The sequence below is a fragment of the Danio rerio genome, chromosome 21 (genome assembly GCF_052040795.2).
Source record: "Danio rerio strain M-AB ecotype USA chromosome 21, GRCz13ab, whole genome shotgun sequence".
Taxonomy (NCBI): domain Eukaryota; kingdom Metazoa; phylum Chordata; class Actinopteri; order Cypriniformes; family Danionidae; genus Danio; species Danio rerio.
Window position 1 is genome coordinate 5,816,815 of NC_141041.1, and position 19,439 is coordinate 5,836,253.

General features: G+C 35.9%; 1 protein-coding gene across 3 annotated transcripts in view; it reads left to right on the forward strand.

Moving 5' to 3' along the window:
* Positions 1-19,439, forward strand: part of st8sia5 (ST8 alpha-N-acetyl-neuraminide alpha-2,8-sialyltransferase 5) — a 32,601-nt gene that overhangs the window by 10,404 nt on the left and 2,758 nt on the right. Inside the window, exons 2-8 of one of the 3 annotated variants that reach the window (XM_087299791.1) lie at positions 2,837-2,944; positions 5,794-5,892; positions 10,316-10,408; positions 12,542-12,628; positions 13,119-13,263; positions 16,437-16,549; positions 16,641-16,733. In XM_087299791.1, coding sequence (XP_087155917.1) covers positions 2,837-2,944; positions 5,794-5,892; positions 10,316-10,408; positions 12,542-12,628; positions 13,119-13,263; positions 16,437-16,549; positions 16,641-16,733 — 738 coding nt within the window. The remainder of the gene's footprint in view (positions 1-2,836; positions 2,945-5,793; positions 5,893-10,315; positions 10,409-12,541; positions 12,629-13,118; positions 13,264-16,436; positions 16,550-16,640; positions 16,734-19,439) is intronic. The other 2 variants (NM_001204154.1, NM_001204155.1) reach the window with 2 other exon arrangements.

Here is a 19,439-nt window from a genome sequence, read left to right on the forward strand (position 1 = left end):
TAGTCTACAGAACAAACCATCGCTTTACAATAACTTGCCTAATTACTCTAACCTGCCTAGTTAGCCTAATTAACCTAGTTAAGCCTTTAAATGTCACCTTAAGCTGTATAGAAGTGTCTTGAAGAATATCTAGTCAAATATTATTTACTGTCATCATGACAAAGATAAAATAAATCAGTTATTAGAAATGAGTTATTAAAACTATTATGTTTAGAAATGTGCTGAAAAAAAATAAACACGGGGCTAATAACTCTGACTTTAACTGAATGTGTGTGAATGAGTGCGTATGAGTGTTTCCCAGTGATGGGTTTCGGCTGGAAGGGCATCCGCTGTGTAAAACATTTGCTGGATAAGTTGGAGGTTCACTCCACTGTGGCGACCCCAGATTAATAAAGGAACTAAGCTGAAAAGAAAATTAATGAATGAAGGTGCATTTTAGACCTTTTGACCTCCATGGCTGGATTTGCTTGGGGCCCTAAAATCACCAAATCCCACCTCTACCTGTATATCTGTAACTTTTGAGAATTTCCTTCTTTTTTGGGGGGATTTACATTAGGCCTATGTATTTCTTCTTCTTTCTTCATGAGCAGTGGGGTAAAGTAACACATTACAAATGCTCAAACTACTGTAATTGAGTAGTTTTTCCTAGGGAATTATAATTGACTGAGTAGTTTCAAAAATGTGTACTTTTACTTTCCCTTGAGTATATTTTTAGAGCTGTATTAGTACTTTTACTCCACTACTTTCCTTTAACCTGCAGTCACTACTTTATTTTTACTTTGTCTATGGGGATTAGAAAAATCAGTCCTGTGATTTCTTCAGCTTGATGTCTTTTTGGACGTTACCACTATGACGTCTATCAGGTTTTGGATTTTGGCTGCCACACCTGACAAATAAATGTCAGTATTTGACGTCAATATGACGTTGGTTTAAGATCTCGGCTCGACTAAGATGTCGATCATTTTCTAACAACCCAAAATCAACTAATTATTAGTGTCATTTGATGTCGTTATTGGAAATCAAAATAACATTGTTCTTAGACGCTGACTAGACATTAAATTTTGGTCACCCGACATCGCAACCATAAATCTAACCTTATATTATGATTTTCTGTGCCTGCTTTATTACACCAGCAAACTGTTTGGAAGCATTAAAAGTGTCCAAGAAGACATCCAAAATCTTTACACGCATCGACCCAGAGACTATTTAGATGTATGTCACTGATGAGAAGATGACGGATGTTTACTGTATGATGACCGAAATGGCCTTAAACAGCCAGCAGGCACAGGACGTTAACATGACGTCAAATTGACCTTGTACCCCAACGTCATGGGGATGATGCACTTTGTTTGGAAAAGAAAATCAGGTTTACATCAGAACTCAACATCAGGCCAACATTAATGTCCAACGTCCAACCTAGAACCAACCAAATATCAACGTGTAGTGATGTTACAGCTTAAAGTTGTGTGGATGTTACCACTATGACGTCTATCAGACATTGGATATTGATTGTTATACCTGACTAATAAATGTCAGTATTTGACGTCAATGTGATGTTGGTTTAAGATGTTGGTTCGACTTTAGATTCTGGTCACTTTCTAACAACTTAAAATTGACCAAATATCAACAACCCAGGCTCATTGTGGAAACGTAGCCCCGCGGACGTTTCTGGAGACCGCGAAATACGTCCCCGGAGGTACGTATTTGTGCAGTTTTTGTTTTCACGAATCCGCGAGAGGCTACTGTGCCGCGCTTTTTTGCGTCTCGAACGCCTCTCAGGAACGTGCGCCGTTCGCGCCTGCGCTGTTCTCGCGCGAAAAGCCGCCGGAGGCCGTTGTCGAGCGACAGTCTGTCCGACTGACTGAATGACTGAACGATCAACTGGGCGGCCGGCCATTTGGCCGACCCAGCTACAGTCCTCCTCCGTCCCTAAACCCAAGCGCCCAAAAGCCATCCAGAAAAAAAAAATCAAAAGCCCTCATCCGAGTTTGACCGAGTTTTCGGATTTCACCGCATTCTCGCCCTGTCATGAACTCGTTTGCTTTTATTTTTTGGATTCTGTTTTTCATCTTACCTGATTTCTAGAACCGCTCTTCCCTGGACGCGGTTGTGTCTAAGCAAACTGGTTGCGGCGGGAAAGCCCTCCACACGGAGGTGAGCCGTTACAGCCGGCGAGCATGAAGAAGAGGAGCGGTGTCACACCGCCCCGTAGCGTTCGCTCAAAAAAACGAAATGCAGCCATATGTACCTCCGACCACGTAAATCGCGGTTTCCAGAAACATCCGCGGGGCTACGTTTTCAGAATGAGCTTGGGTTGCAACATCAACGTCATTTGACATTGTTATTGACATCAAAATAACTTTTAAAAATTGTCCTTAGACGCTGGCTAGACATTGAATTTTGGTCACCTGACATCACAACCTAAATCTAACCTAATATTAAATGTCTTATGATGTTGTGTGCCTGCTGGGCAATAAATTGATGCACTACAGAATGTTACGTTTACACACACTCTTGAGTACTTTTGAAATGGCTACTTTGTACTCATACTTTCAGTAGTATTTAAAACAGATTCATTTACCCTACTTGCACTACATTTTTAGGCAAGTTTTTACTTGAGGCTGATTTGTTTGTACATTTTTTCCACAACTGAGCATGAGTGACACTTAATAACAACATACACGAATGTCTACAAGCAAAACAATGGAAAAACTCAAGTCTAATCTGACAGAGCTGTGTGTGTATATGCGTGTGTGTGTGTGTGTGTGTTTGACATTTTCTGCTGCTTTGAAGGATTAAATGAAACCTTATACGACCTGCCTCATTTTCTCACTAGTGGGCAACAGTTTTCCCGCCTCAAAGGAGAGGAGGTGGGCAACTGGAGCGGGCTCATTAGTTACCCCGATGATGGAGGGATGAAGCCGGCCAGAAATGGGAGGAAAAGGTACAAAGCAGCACAGAAACCGCTCTACAACACCAACAACAACAACAACACAAGAGAGAGATAGAGAGAGAGATAGAGAGAATGCCACATTAGCCAATGAACAGCCGCTTGCATGTTTGGACTGAAGACACATCCAATCTCATCAGCCAATCAGACGAGCTCAATTAATGAATCAAGTCAATTAGGGCCAATCAGAGCACCAGGGCTAATTAGAGGTTCACTGTGATTTTTTTTGCCAAATAGCACAGCATTGATCGCATTAGGAGGAATTTTTCCCATTCGCTTTCTCCGAACTACACCACAGCGTGGTGCAATTAGCTATTAGCAATTAGCTAAAAGTTTGGGAATTTGAGAAATAAGCTAAAGTGTATGGATTTGTTCACAATTAAATACAAAGTCGCTATTTTTGTTGAAAATGGGGTGTAAAATTGATTATATTCTCTTATTATACACGTTTATTTGCTAGTGGTTGAATTAGGTTGTAATATATGATCAGTTCATCCTTTATGATTGATTTTTTAATAACAATAGCATGTTTACAGCAATAAATGACTGTAAACATATTATAAAACTATAGTATTCATGATTAAATATGATATTAATAGCCTGTTACACTGTTCTGCATCTTTAAAATGGCCTTATAGACCATTTCAATAGCGATATTACAGGTTCATGAACAGTTCCTGCTTATCATCAAACTATTTCAGAACTGTAATGAGATGTAATTCAGTCATAATTATCGTTAACACAGCCGTCATTAAAAATTTATCAATATGTGGAGCTTTCTGGATTCTTAGAAGCTGTGGAAATGAAAAATCTAATATACATTAGGACCTTTGTTATTGTTTACATCCCTCAAAATGGCCTTATATTCAATGTTATAATATAATCCGATATATCTGTTTTGATGATTTGATGATTTTGATGATCATGTTCATATTTTTTTGCAAAATAAGAATGAAGATTTCTTCAATTTAATTATTTATGAAATAATAAAGGGCTGAATTTTGATCTGGGTGATGGTTAGGCTTCAAATTAGATTTACAATTGAGATTTTAAGCAAATTAAGTCTGTTTTTTGGATGTTTCTGAAGTAATTTTTGTGAAAATATCCTTCAGCATAGTAGATAAATGTAAGTTAAATGCAATGAAAACATACTTACACTGACCTGTGTTTATTAAAATATATCTAATAATAAGTAATCTAAATATTAAAATAAATATTAATTTACTTTAATTGATTAAAAACTTGCTAATGAATTGGGCAATACCTAGTGGTATGAAGGATAGTAGCAAAGTATAAGGTTTAAAATGAAAAAAAAAAATCCATTATCCCACTATTTTCATGATTATTTTAAACCAGAAATATTTATAATAAACTGACAATAGACTAAAGCAATTTTACAGATTTGAAAATTCAGTTGTGACAGATCATTTGTGTTTAATTTCCATGATTAATCATGCGTCTCCACACTGTAAAAAAATCGTAAAAAAAAAAAATCAAATGACTGGCAGCTACGGCTGCCAAACAACAACCATATTTCTTTGTTGAAATAAAGTGCAAAAAATAGTAAATCTACAGATATTTTTATTAAAATGTTTGTAAGACTCTTAGTTTGTAACTTTATTGAATTTGATTTGATCGTATAATCTAGGAAAAGTCTGTAAAATAACACTGTTTTTTTTTGTAAAACTCTTGCGTAACTTTATTAAACTGATTTGATTGCAATGATCTAGGAAAAGTCTGTAAAATAACAGTGTTTCTCTTTAAACATTTTAATGAAAATATCTGTAGATTTATTATTTTTTGCACTTTATTTCAACAAAAGAATTGTACCATAATTTTATGGTTTTTGTTTGGCAGCCTGTTTTTTTTTTACAGAGCAAGTAATTACAATTTATTACTTTAATTTTACGTAATTTTAAATGTACTTAAAAAAAACAGGAAAAAACACTGTGTAAATAATACGGCAATTTTATTATATAAAACAGACAAATGGCTGTAATTTGTCATTACTTACATAGTACATAAAATAACAGTCAAGCTGTTAATTTACAGATATTGTTTGTAATTTTTACAGATTTTTTAACATAATTTAAAATAACAGAAAAAATACTGTATAAATAATACTGTAATATTCCTGAATAAAAAACAAAAATGTCAGTAATTTGTCTTTAATGATAAAGCACCAAAAATGAAAGTCAAACTGTGAATTTAGAGAGATTGTTTATCATTTTACTAAGTTCTACATATAATTTTAAATGACAAAAAATTACTGTAAAAAATTTAAGGATATTTTCTGTAAAATTTGTTTTTTTTACAGTGTACATAAAATAACAGTCACGCTGTTAATTTACAGATATTGTTTGTAATTTTTACGGATTTTTGAATATAATTTTAAATAACAGAAAAAATACTATATAAATAATACTGTAATTTCCCTGTATAAAAAACAAATATGTCAGTAATTTATCTTTTATGATAAAGTACCTAAATTGAAAGTCAAACTGTGCATTTAGAGAGATTTTTTGTCATTTAAATAAGTTCTACATATAATTTTACATTACAAAAAATTACTGTAAAAAAATTTAGGGATGTTTTTTGTAAAATTAGGTTTTGTTTTTACAGTGTAAATAAGTAAGCATCGTAACCATCAAGAGAGCTAATTCAGCAAATATGATGCAGGATGGTGTTGCGCAAAGGCATGTTTTTGATCGGCGTGGAGAAAGCGAATGGGATTTTGCCATGGTGGAGCCCCCGCTGTGGCGCTCTCATGTGGTTTTCAGCTCTTTGAACCGCACCTTTCAGCGTAACTCTTAAACCTAATCCACTTGTATGCATCTCGACAGATGTGTCCGTCAGAATTTTCAGCAGTCTGAGGCTCAGAACTCCGTAGTTATCACGCCCTGCCTAGCTGAAATTCAGAAGAAAAAAAAAGAAAAGAAAAGGTAGGCCACACTGATGGCGTCTCCAGTTCACCTCCTTGCCAACCTTACGTTCCCCCTTTTTGAGGATGTCTCTTCGTCTTTTCCATCTGGTCTGAGAGGCTCAGTGCTCGGTGCACCGCCGGTCCGTTTTCTGCATGCAACCCTCCATCTGCCCCTTGACCTCTGACCCCCACCACGGCCCTCCATGTGTCCCTCTGGATGTCATGGGTCCCTGTTTCTGTGTCCCATCATGCATTTCTTAAACTCCTATACGCCTCACCTGTGTGTGTCATGAGCACAGTTGAGTGTGTGTGTGCGCGCGTATGTGTGTGTGACTGTGGGTGCATGCACGCAAATGTGTGTGTGTGTGTACGTGTGTGTGCATGCAGGCAAATGTGTGTGTGTGTGTGCATTGTGATATGATTCCCGCTTGCACATTGCGCCACCTTTCTTTGAATTAATTTTTCTTTCCATGAAAATTATGAGAAATTGTGTCTCCGCCGAGGGTGTTTTGATTGCTCACACACACACACATACACAGGTAAACGCGCTCATGTGCACCTCTTCAGGCTACAGCACAGTCACATGTCATGACGTCACTCCAGTCTGAGATGTATGGAATCGCTAAATGTGTTTCGCTCTCCTTCTTCTGCCGCTCCTTCGCTTTGTTTCTCTCCCTTTACTTGTTTGTTTGTTTGTTTTTGTCATTGCACTTCACTGTTATTTTCATTGGTGTTTCCATACTACCATTAACTCACACTGTAATTATTATTATTATTATTATTATTATTATTATTATTATTATTATTATTAGGCCACACTGTTATCATCATTATTATTATTATTTTTTATTCAGTAGTGTTATTGCAAAATAAATAAAATAATTAATTGTTTATATAATCAGAATACTCATTATTATTATTATTTTATTATTATTATTATTAAGCCACACTGTTGTTATTTTTATTATTATTATTTAGTAGTTTCAATGCAAAATTAGTTATGAAATATTTTAAAAATTAAATAATAGCAAGTTGTAAATATTTTGAATGACATTTATAGTGGTTTAATAATGGTATTATTGTTATTATTATTATTATTATTATTATTATTATTAATGATAACAATAATAATAATAATAATAATGATAATAATAATAATAATAATGTTATTATTAAGTCACACTGTTATTATTATTTAATATTATTCAGTAGTGTTATTGCAAAATTAATATCATAAAATAATTTATTTAAATAATAAGAAATTGTCAATGTTTTAAATGCCATTTATAATGAGGTAATAATGGTGTTATTATTATTATTATTATTAAGTCATATTGTTAATATTATTTTTCAATATTATTCAGCAGTGTCATTGCAAAATTGCTAATATAAAATATGTAATTTTATTAAATAATAAGAAATTATTAAATATCACTTTTAATGACATTTATAGTGGTTTAATAATGGTGTCATTAGTGTTATATTATAGTATTGCAATAGTAATATTGCAAATGTTTTATTATAAAATAGTTAATTTATTAAAAAAATGATATATAATTTGAATGCATTTGAATGTGATGTAAAATGCCTTTAATAAAAATTTACATTTTATTTTACTGTACAATAGGAATAAAGCAATAGTAGTAACAATATTTTCAGTAATCTAACTTGTTATCATAACCATATATATGTATATATTACAGCTTTTAAATTTATGGTATATTAATATTTATAATAACATTAATATTTAAATAAATTGTTCATTGAAACAAATCAAGTGATTAAAATCAATTAATTAAACTGTAGCTTTTTACATTAGGCTGGTGTAATAACACTCATTAGCGTTATGGTAGATTTATGTATACTAGACCTTGCAGGGCAGCCATTTTGGCTCTGATTTCATTTACAGTGTCAGTGTCATTAGCAAGAGTTCCACCATTACAGTCCATTTAAATTCCATTGAAACTGAATCAGAAAAGATTTATGCAAACAATGTGAAAAATATTTCCACACTCTCATATTTTACATTGTGCTCTTTTGGTCAATGTGTTTAACGCATATTTTTCTGTATTTCTGTTTCACAACCAAGGTGAGGACTCATGTTTCATCCACTGCTGCTTCTTCTCATTGTGGTGAAACTGTGATTTTTCTTTTCTATTTCTCCTCAGAAGATCTGAAATGACCATTTGGGTTGAATGTAAGAGTGTTTGAACTGTTAGGAACGAGTTTTCAGAGCTGCTTGTCAACAATCCTTAAGAAATACTGGAGGAGTTCTAATTAAAACATGCAACCGATGTGGAAATTGGATTAAACAGTGCAGAAATAGTTCAGTCTATTATTTTATATGCGCTTAATGAAACATTTGTTTAGGCAACATAGGCTCATTTTGAAAACGTAGCCCTATATACATTTCTGGAGATTCGAATTATGTAGCCAGAATACGTATGGCTGGATTTAGTCTTTAAAACGAATGCTACGGGGAGGTATGACCGGGCGGTATGACCTCGGTGTGGACGCCTTACCCGCAGTTAGTAGTTTGACCAGTAGCTCGTATGTATGTCGGCAGATTTGAGTTGACCATCAAGTCCGATGAAGAACGGTTCCAGAAAGCAGGTAAGACAAAAACAAAAGCCAGACAATAAAACAAACAAGTAAAGAACAGAGTGAGAATGTGGTAAAATCTGAAAACGTACTAAAAATCAGCTGAGGGCTTTTCTTTTTCCGGATTGCTTTTTAGTTGGGTTTAGGGAAGACCGTGGGTGCTGGTCAATTGGTGCTTTTGAAAACACTGTCGGTTGGGTTTAGGGAAGGGGGTGGGTGGGTCAATCTGTGCTTTTGAAAACACTGTCGGTTGGGCTTAAGGAAGGTGGTGGGTGGGTCAATTGGTGCTTTTGAAAACACTATCGGTTGGGTTTGGGAAAGTGGGTGGACGCTGGTCAATCTGTGCTTTTGAAAACACTGTTGGTTGAGCTTTAAGGAATTGGGTGGGTGGGTCAATCTGTGTTTTTAAAAATACTGTCGGTTCGATTTAGGGAAGGGGGTGGGCAGGTCAGTCGGTGCTTTTGAAAACATTAATGGTTGGGTCTAGGGAACGTAGTGGGTGGGTCAATAGGTGCTTTTGAAAATACTGTCGGTTGGGTTTAGGGAAGGGGGTGGGGGGGTCAATCTGTGTTTTTGAAAACACTATCGTTGGATTTAGGGAAGGGGGTGGGCGGGTAAATTGGTGCTTTTGAAAATACTGTCGGTTGGGTTTAGGGAAGGGGGTGGGCGGGTCAATCTGTGCTTTTGAAAATACTGTCGGTTGGGTTTAGGGAAGGGGGTGGGCGGGTCAATCTGTGCTTTTGAAAATACTGTCGGTTGGGTTCAGGGAAGGGGGTGGGCGGGTCAATCTGTGCTTTTGAAAATACTGTCGGTTGGGTTTAGGGAAGGGGGTGGGCGAGTCAATCTGTGTTTTTGAAAACACTATCGTTGGATTTAGGGAAAGTGGTGGGCGGGTAAATTGGTGCTTTTGAAAATACTGTCGGTTGGGTTTAGGGAAAGGGGTGGGCGGGTCAATCTGTGCTTTTGAAAACACTGTCGGTTGGGTTTAGGAAAGGAGTAGGGTGGGACAGTCGATCGTCAGTCAACAGAGGCCTCTGGTGGATTTACATGAAAACAACAGATAAAAATGGCCCTCAAGAGAGATTTTTGAGATCTCAAAAAGTGTACAGCACAGCGGCCTTTGGTGGATTCGCGAAAACAAGAACTTTGGCGCTCTCCAGAAATGTATATAGCGGTATGTTTTCAGAATGAGCCTGGGTTGAGTTTAGCTAAGTACAAATATGTGATGCAAAATAATGTACGACATTATCATAGTACTTATTTTAAAACATCAAGTAATTTGGTATCACAATAATACTTGAAATGCATGTTTGTTTAAAAGGTGAATAAAAGTGTGATTTGTAGATGAATAAAATAATTAAAAATCTAATTAAAAATTAAAATAGGCACTGTATATTTAAATGTGAAGTTAGAATCTATAAAATTATTATTAATTTAATAATAATAAAATATCATTTTATTCTTCTCTACTGTGTAATTGCTCATGTGACCAGATTTTTAGTTGTGTTGCTTAAACAATTGTTCTGTATATATATATAGTTTTTTTTTAGGTTTATTTATTAGTTGTTTTATTCAAAAAAATTCCCACAATCTTATTTGATTTGTTAATTTATTTATGTCTGATTGTTTGAGGATTGGCAGAAATCCACAGGCATTTCTTCAGGACTGTTCGACAAGAGTGTAGAAATGCAAACGTTCAGGTTCTTCAGTGTGGTTCTCCATGCTGGAATAGTATCTCCTGCAAATGTTTGTGTGTGTGTGTGTGTGTGTGTGTGTGTGTGTGTGTGTGTGTGTGTTCAGCTTATGAAGAAATGTGTGTTTGACTCTCTGTGTTCTGGCAGGTATCTGGAGCGCATCGACGGCTCCTTGCAGTTCAACTCCTCCTCCTGCAAGGAACTACGGCAAGACATCACAGATGTCAAAGTATTGACCATGTAAGTTCCTGCTTCAGATCGAGCGCTCCAGTGGGACTCAAATTTCCTGATGAATGTCTCGTCCCGAAGGACAAACCCTGTAAAAGGGACATCTATTTAAGGAAATATAATGAGCACCCATTACATTCTTCACTGTAGTACAATGTGAAGTTCACTTAAGGAGACAGTTCACCCAAAAATGAAAATTCTGTCATCATTTACTTACTTTTCACTTTTGTTCTGTTAAATACAAAAGTAGATGTTTTGAAGAATGTTGAAAACCTGTAACTATTGAACTCCAGAAAAAAATTACTATGAAAGTCAATGGTTACAGATTTCTAGAATTTTTGAGTGGAGAGTAAGTAAATGATAACAGTATTTTAATTTTTGGGTGAAATATCACTTTAATGTCCCAGTGTAAATCAATATTTACTTCTTTTGTTTTTATGTGTATATAGTATAACTTGTTATAAATGATATATTTGGGATGTATATTCTTTTTTTTTTGTAAAAATTAATTTGCACTCAGAATATTCAATTAACAATAACAACCTTCTCTGCCACTCAAATCGAAATGATTATCTTCACTTATGGTCACATGTATCGCCTTTAAGGTGGAGGCAGGGCCATCAGCAATTTAGGGTGGAGCTATCAATCATTTAGGACGGGGCTATCAGTCATTTAGGATGGGGCTATCAGTCATTTAGGGTGGGGCTTTTAGTCATTTAGAATGGACTTATCAGTCATTTAGGGTGGGGCTATCAGTAAATTATGGGAGAGCTATGAGCAATTTAGAGCAGGCTAATTAGTCATTTAGGGTGGGGTAATCAGTCATTAAGGGCGGAGCTATCAGTCATTTAGGGTGGGGTGATCAGTCATTAAGCGTATCTTAAAAAATGTAAAATATAATGTATAAATGATATAAATGATATATCTGGGATGTATATTCATTTTTGCAAACAATAATTTGCATTCAGAATGTTTAATTAACTATAACAACCTTCTCTACCCCTCAAATCAAACAATTATCTTTATTTATGGTCACATGTAATGCCTTTAGGGCGGAGGCAGGGCCATCAGCAATTTAGGGTGGAGCTATTAATATTTTAGGGCGGAGCTATCAGTCATTTGGGGCAGAGTTATCAGTCATTTAGGGTGGAGCTACAAGTCATTTAGGGTGGGGCTGTCATGCATTTATGGTGGAGCTATCAGTCATTTAAGGGGGCGGGGCTATCCGTCATCTAGGGCGGAGATATCAGTCATTTAGGGCAGAGCTATCGGTCATTTAGGGCGGAGCTACCAGTCATTTAGAACAGGGGAGATAGTCATTTATGGTAGGGTAATCAGTCATCAAGGGCGGAGCTATAAATGATGGATCTGTGATGTATATTAATTTTTTTGTAAACATTAATTTGCCCTCAGATATTTAGGGCGGGGCTATCAGCCATATGGGGCAGGGCTATTAGTCATTTATGGCGGAGCTATCAGCCATTTAGGGCGAAGCTATCAGTAATTTATTCGGGGCTTTCATTCATTTAGGGCGGAGCAATCGGTCATTTAAGGCGGGGCTATTAGTCATTTAGAACAGGGTGATAAGTCATTTAGGGTAGAGTAATCAGTCATTAAGGGGGGAGCTATCAGTCATTTACTGCGGGACGATCAATCATTTACCGTGGGGCCATCAGTCATTTAAAGTGGAGCTATTAGTAATTTAGGGCGGGGCTTTCATTGATTTAGGGATTCTACGCATCTATCAGTCATTTAGAACAGGCATCGCTATTAGTCCTTAAGGGCAGGCGATTAGTCATTTAGGGCAGGGCTTTCATTAATTTGGGGCCTAGCTATTAGTCATTTAGGGCGGAGCTATCATGCATTCAGGGTGGGGCTAACTGTCATCTAGGACGGACTTATCAGATATTTTGGGCGGAGCCATCTGTCAATTAGGGTGAGCTATCAATCATTTATGGTGAGGTAATCAGTCCTTTGGGGCGGAGCTACGACTCATTTAGGGCAGAGCTAATAATCATTTAGGCCAGGGTAATCAGTTTTTTTAGGGTGGAAACCCTTTCTAAGTTGTTTGTGCAGGCTTTTATTTTACAGTAAAAAAAAAAAGTCACACAGGTGCTAATTTCACATCTGCCACATGTGTTTTAGGGTGAAGACTTCCGAGCTGTTTGAGCGATGGAGGAATCTGCAGGTGTGTAAGTGGGATCAAAATAAGGAGGAGACGGATAATTTCAAGTGAGCACACACTTTTATCTTCATCTTAATGTAATTTCTTTGGTTGCGTCTCAATCAGCACACTTGTTCTGTAGTCAGTGCACTGATCAGGTCGGCAGCCATTTTATGTCCTTGCAAATAGTAATTAATTTACAAACACCCATTCAAGTAAAATCTTACCCAGTCAAATTATTTAGCTATAATGCACTTTTAAAAACTTTGTAAAATTAATATAAGGAAATTATTAGTTCTGCTGTTGTTTAAACTCCAGGTTTGATGATGTACAATAAGGACGTTCTCATGTCACACTCAAGTGTGTATCAATGTGTAGTGAACCAGACTCATCAGTGTCCTTACCAGTGTACGAATTCTACTATAGCTAGAGCTAGGGTGCTGATCGAGACACATCCTTTGTTAAACACAAAATGTATGATGTCATCTCTTTGGATATCCAATGCGAGTGTATTGTCGTAACAAAGCGATGATGTCACCCCCCCCAACCATCCAATAGGATGTCTCTGTCCCGCTGCTGCAATGCCCCCTCCTTCCTGTTTACCACCAAGAGAAACACTCCCTCCGGCACCAAACTGCGCTATGAAGTGGACACCAGCGGGATCCTGCACATCAGCCCGGAGATCTTCAAGATGTTCCCTGATGTGAGTGAGAGCGCCGGATGCAGTGGCGCGCACAAACCACCTGTGGGGCAGGGGCAGAAGGACCAAAAAGGGCACTAAAAAAGTGGGAAAAAGTTCCTTCTGTTTTTTTTTTTCATTTCTTTCTGTGGCATTTGATTAATATAAATTGATAGATATAGAATGCACACATCAAATAAAAAAAAGAAGATGACGATAATACTGACTAAAAATTACATTTTAGTACACACTCAAAAATAAAGGTAAAATCTGTCACTATATGATGGTACCTTTGGGATGCACTGCTGTACTTTTAAGGTTAACTTTTGTCACTTTAAGGTACCATGACCTACACATTATTACTTTTGATGTATTATTATGTACCTTTAATGGTGCAGTGTGTAACTTTAACACCCAGTGGTTGAACTAGGTATTGCATTCGTGGATTAAAAACAAAGCGCAGGTTGCCAGATTGAGGACCAAAGCTAAATCGTGTACTATATAAAAGCAACGGCATGCGATAAAAGGAATATTCTCCATATTAAAGACAGTTTTTGTCCTAACCAACACCTCGAATTAATATATTAGAAACGGCTTCTATTTCTCACAGCTGAACAACAGAAATATGACAATAAACACCTCAGCTACACCTTATGTGCTTTATTCAGTTAAACGCTAATAATGTGAGATTTAATGCCGTTTTATATGACATTTATTGCCATATTACTGAAAGCAGACGCAGATAGATCACCTCAAATCTTGAAAATAAAATAAACAGTTTGAAATTGAACTTTAGAACCAACTCAAAACCAACACATATCTGTGATTCAGCATCTACATTTAATAATGTTAAAGAGTTTTCATGTGTATTAATTAAATTATAAACCTTACCGTTGCGTTGGAGTGCAGTGAGTGCACTATTCTGTGCTTCTGAATGGCTGAATTTCAATTTCTGTCATGTTGCGTCTGGTGCAAACAGCCAAATTGATTAGCTCTGCAAATCTCGTAGCATAGCGTGTTGTTTGGATATAATGTAACCTGCTCACCTAATGTTTACGCTTGTAATATTTATATTATTTGCTAATTAATTACCTTATGTGGAACGCTGAATCAGCATCTCATTTTGGAGTCTCCCACTGTCCACCGGAGGTCGAATTTCGGTGAATAAACAAGGCAAAATATAATTGGTGCCAAAATATAATTGGTTAAACTGGCAGTGGGCGAAATTCCGGCACGGAAAACACATTTTCAAAGCAAAATATCTAACTTCAGCATTGTTTTTCAGATAAACAAAAATGTTCACTTGGCATGTTTCTGATATATCTGCAAACATATTATGGTATTTTTATGCTTTAGAGTCAAAAACTGAAGAGTCAAAAACTTACATACAGCACCTTTAAGGTTCACCTTTGTAACTTTAAGTACTATGAGGTACACAATTGTACTTTTTAGGTATTAATATGTACTCTTTAGGACCTGTTAAGAACAAAAATGTACCTTTTAAAAAGGTACCGCCTCAGTGACAGATTTTGTACATTTATTTCTGATTTTCTGATAGTGTAGGACGACAAGAAATTGAAAAATTATATATATAAATATATATATATATATATATATATATACAGTTACAGTACAGTACGCTCGGATAGCTCTATTTGTAAATAATTCATCATTATATATATATATATATATATATATATATATATATATATATATATATATATATATATATAATAATTCATCATTATATATATATATATTCATCATTATTATATATATATATAATATAATATATATATGTCTCAGTGACAGATTTTGTACATTTATTTCTGATTTTCTGATAGTGTAGGACGACAAGAAATTGAAAAATTATATTTTCACTATTTATATATAATATATATATATATATATATATATATATATATATATATATATATATATATATATATATATATATATATATATATATATATATATATATATATATATATATATATATACAGTTACAGTACAGTACGCTCGGATAGCTCTATTTGTAAATAATTCATCATTATATATATATATATATTCATCATTATTTTATATATATATATATATATATATATATATATATATATATATATATATATATATAAAATAATATATATATATATATATATACAGTTACAGTACAGTACGCTCGGATAGCTCTATTTGTAAATAATTCATCATTTAAATTGATTGGGATGGTTTGTAGTGGAGCATAGCTGAGTAAATAAGGGTGGGTTCACCCAACAATTTAAATTTACTTACTATTTACTCACTCTAAAGTGGTTTTAAACCTTTATGAGTTTTTTTCTTCTGCTGAACACTCATGAAGATATTTGGAAAAATGTTGAAAACCTGTAACCACTGACTTCCATAGTAGGAGAAACAATACATTCATTTATCAATTCATTCAGTTTCCTTCGGCTTAGTCCCTAATTGATCAGGGGTCACCACAGCAGAATGAACCGCCAACTATTCCAGCATATGTTTTACGCAGCAGATGCCCTTCCAGCTGCAACCCAGTACTAAGAAACATCCGCACACACTCATTCACACTCATACACTACGGCCAATTAAGTTTATTCACTTATAGCGCATGTGTTTGCACTGTGGGGAAAACCGGAGCTCCCTGAGGAAATCCACACCAACACGAGGAGAACATGCAAACTCCACACAGAAATGCCAACGGACCCAGCCAGGACTCGAACCAGCAACCTTCTTACTGTGAGAAGACAGTGCTAACCACCTAGCCAACATGTCACCCTGGAAAAGCAAATACAATGGAAGTCAATGGTTACAGGTTTTCAACATTTTTCTAAATATCTTTTGTGTTCAACAGAAGAAAGAAACTCAAAAAGGTTTGAAATAAGTGGCTGAATTAATGCATAACTGTGCTTTTTGGGTGAACTATCCCTTTAATCTGACATCTGCGTCTGTGTAAACACACACACAAACACACGCACACAAACACAAAGTCATTGAGTTGAGCTGAATCTCTGCACCTGCTGAATATTATGAATCCAGCACCCTCAAGTATCCGGGCTGGCGTTACTTAGCAACATCTGCAGTGATCACACCCTAGAAGCCTTATGACTGCTTCAGTTGCCAGGCAACCGTTTCTAAGCAGTCATCCCTGTAATCTCATGCCGAATGTGTTGTTCTGGCTGCAGGACATGCCGTTTTCCAAATCCCAGTTCAAGAAGTGTGCCGTCATCGGGAACGGAGGCATCATTAAGAACAGCAAGTGCGGACGAGAGATTGACGCTTCTGACTTTGTCTTCCGGTAAAATTACTGTGTGTTTATTTATGCATCATGGGAATATACTGTATGTAGAGCCGTCTGCTGAATTACATGTGAAATCTCTTTTTTTCAGATGTAATATTCCTCCAGTATCCGATTTGTACAGTCAAGATGTGGGATCTAAGACTGATCTTGTAACAATAAATCCCAGCATAATAACTGAGAGGTACACACACACACACAAACACAAACACATACACACACACACACACACACTTGTATAGCTATCTTATGGGGACTTCTTACACTCTCAGAAACAATGCTGTACCAAAGAAGGTACAAACCCTTGTCACAGGGGCAGTACCTTTTTATAGAACAGAATTGTACTTTAAGACAAAGAAACACATTTGTACCGTTGCAGTTTGTGTCATTAAGGAGATGATTTGTACCATGGGAAACCAAAACGTACCTTTGGTTTTTAAAACCTGCAGATACAATATTGTACCTTCATCAAATCTGATCCATGAAAGTACCACTACAGTGACAAGACACTTTGTACCTTACAGTGTCAAATGTGTTCCTTCAAGAACTATTTAAAGGCATTTTGCTTTATCCGAAATTTAGTTTCAGTCAGGGCCGGAGTGGGACTCCATTTCAGCCCTGGAGTTTCAAGCCTTAGACCGGCCCACCTCAGTTCACAATGACTAACTATTTTAAAATAACGTCACTCTCTACTATATATATGTATATATATATTCAGCTAAAGTCAGAATTAATAACCCCCCTTTGAATTTTTTTTTTCTATTTTTAATATTTCCCAATTGATGTTTAACAGAGCAAGGAAATTTTCACAGTATGTCTGATAATATTTTTTCTTCTGGAGAAAGTCTTATTTGTTTTATTTCTGCTAGAATAAAAGCAGTTTTTAATTTTTTAATAACCATTTTAAAGACAAAATTATTATTCCCTTTTAACTATTTTTTTTTCAGATAGTCTACTGAACAAACCATCATTAACTTGCCTAATTACCCTAACCTGCCTAGTTAACCTAATTAACCTAGTTAAGCCTTTAAATGTTACTTTAAGCTGTATAGAAGTATCTTGAAGAATATCTAGTCAAATATAATTTACTGTCATCATGGCAAAGATAAAATAAATCAGTAATTAGAGATGAATTATTAAAACTATTAAGTTTAGAAATGCGTTAAAGAAACCTTCTCTTCGTTAAACAAAAATTGTGGAAAAAATTTAGTATATAAATGTAAAATAATTAATTTAATGTAAATATATAAATAATTTAGGAGGCTAATAATTCTGACTTCAAAAATAAATAAATCAAAATAAACTGTGCATTTAACAATCAACATTTTAGGACAAAACTGTAATAATATATAATAAAAATCAGTATATTTATTTATGGCGAAGCAGTGGCGCAGTAGGTAGTGCTGTCGCCTCACAGCAAGAAGGTCGCTGGTTCGAGCCTCGACGTTTCTGTGTGGAGTTTGCATGTTCTCCCTGTGTTTGCGTGGGTTTCCTCCGGTTGCTCCGGTTTCCCCCACAGTTCAAAGACATGCGGTACAGGTGAATTGGGTAGGCTAAATTGTCCGTAGTGTATGAGTGTGTGTGTGAATGTGTGTGTGGATGTTTCCCAGAGATGGGTTGCGGCTGGAAGGGCATCCGTTGCATAAAAACTTGCTGGATAAGTTGGCGGTTTATTCTGCTGTGGCGACCCCGGAATAATAAAGGGACTAAGCCGACAAGACAATGAATGAATGAATATGTATTTTTACTTTATATTCTCTCTCTCTCTCTTTCTCTCTCTCTCTCTCTCTTTCTCATAATACAAAATACTTATTTTAAAAACATCAAAAATAAAACAATATTTGTTCTACAGAATTCTAGGTCAAGGTGCTTGGAATCAGATTACATGTGTGAATCCTATCCAGTAAACTAGACATATACAACATACATGACATATACAACAGTATTTACAAAGAAACCACAGTGTGGTGTTGTTTTAGTGCTAATTCCTCCCAAAAAAGTTGGAATGAGAAACATTAAAACTGCTAATAAAAATAAATAAAGTCAAACCAAGCATGAACTGACTAACAGCAGCAGTGGTTGACATGTGAAGTTTATTTATAAACAAATTTCGAGAGGATCACGTGCTTATGATTGTTCACAGCTGTTCCAACTTTAGCTAATGACTGATTATCCTATCAGACGATCCTTAACTGACTATAAATAACCAGACTTTTCTCATGTCAATATCTTCGTCTTGAAGAAACCCCCCCACCCACACCTACTTTCCCTCCTTTCAAACGGGCATCACGGTGGCCAGCGATTAGCGCTGTTGCCTCACAGCAAGAATGCCCCTGGTTTAATTCCTTTCCAAACTATTTCTGTGTGGAGTTTTGCTCGTTCTCCCTGTGATCGCGCGGGTTTTCCCCGGGTCCTCCGGTTTCCTCCCACAGTTCAAAACAAGCACCCTAAACAATTAATCCAAAATATTTTTGCCAAACTCTGAGTACACCTTCTCAGCATCCATATCTGACACTTAGCTACAATAAGTCTTAGGGGGAGTCATCGAGATCTGCCTAAGCTCAAACTCCCCTCTCGCCTTGCAACGGGAGGGAGCCCAGGACTCGAGGATTTTATAAGCTCAGGACTCTCTCCAGGGACAGCACGCCAAACTAGCTTTAATATCAATCATCAGCTAAGTGTGAACTCTTGAAATGTCTAAAATGGAGAAGGTCTTAATCTTTAAGTATTCAGGCAGTGTACTTTGAAGAACGGCTAACGCTGCTTGATCACTCAACTTTGACATAAGGGCAAGTGTTAAATGTTAATGCTAATCTTTAGCCTTACTAACTTTAAACACCTCGTCTTTCTCCTGTACACGCTTCTTGGCCTGATTCATTAAATCACTCTC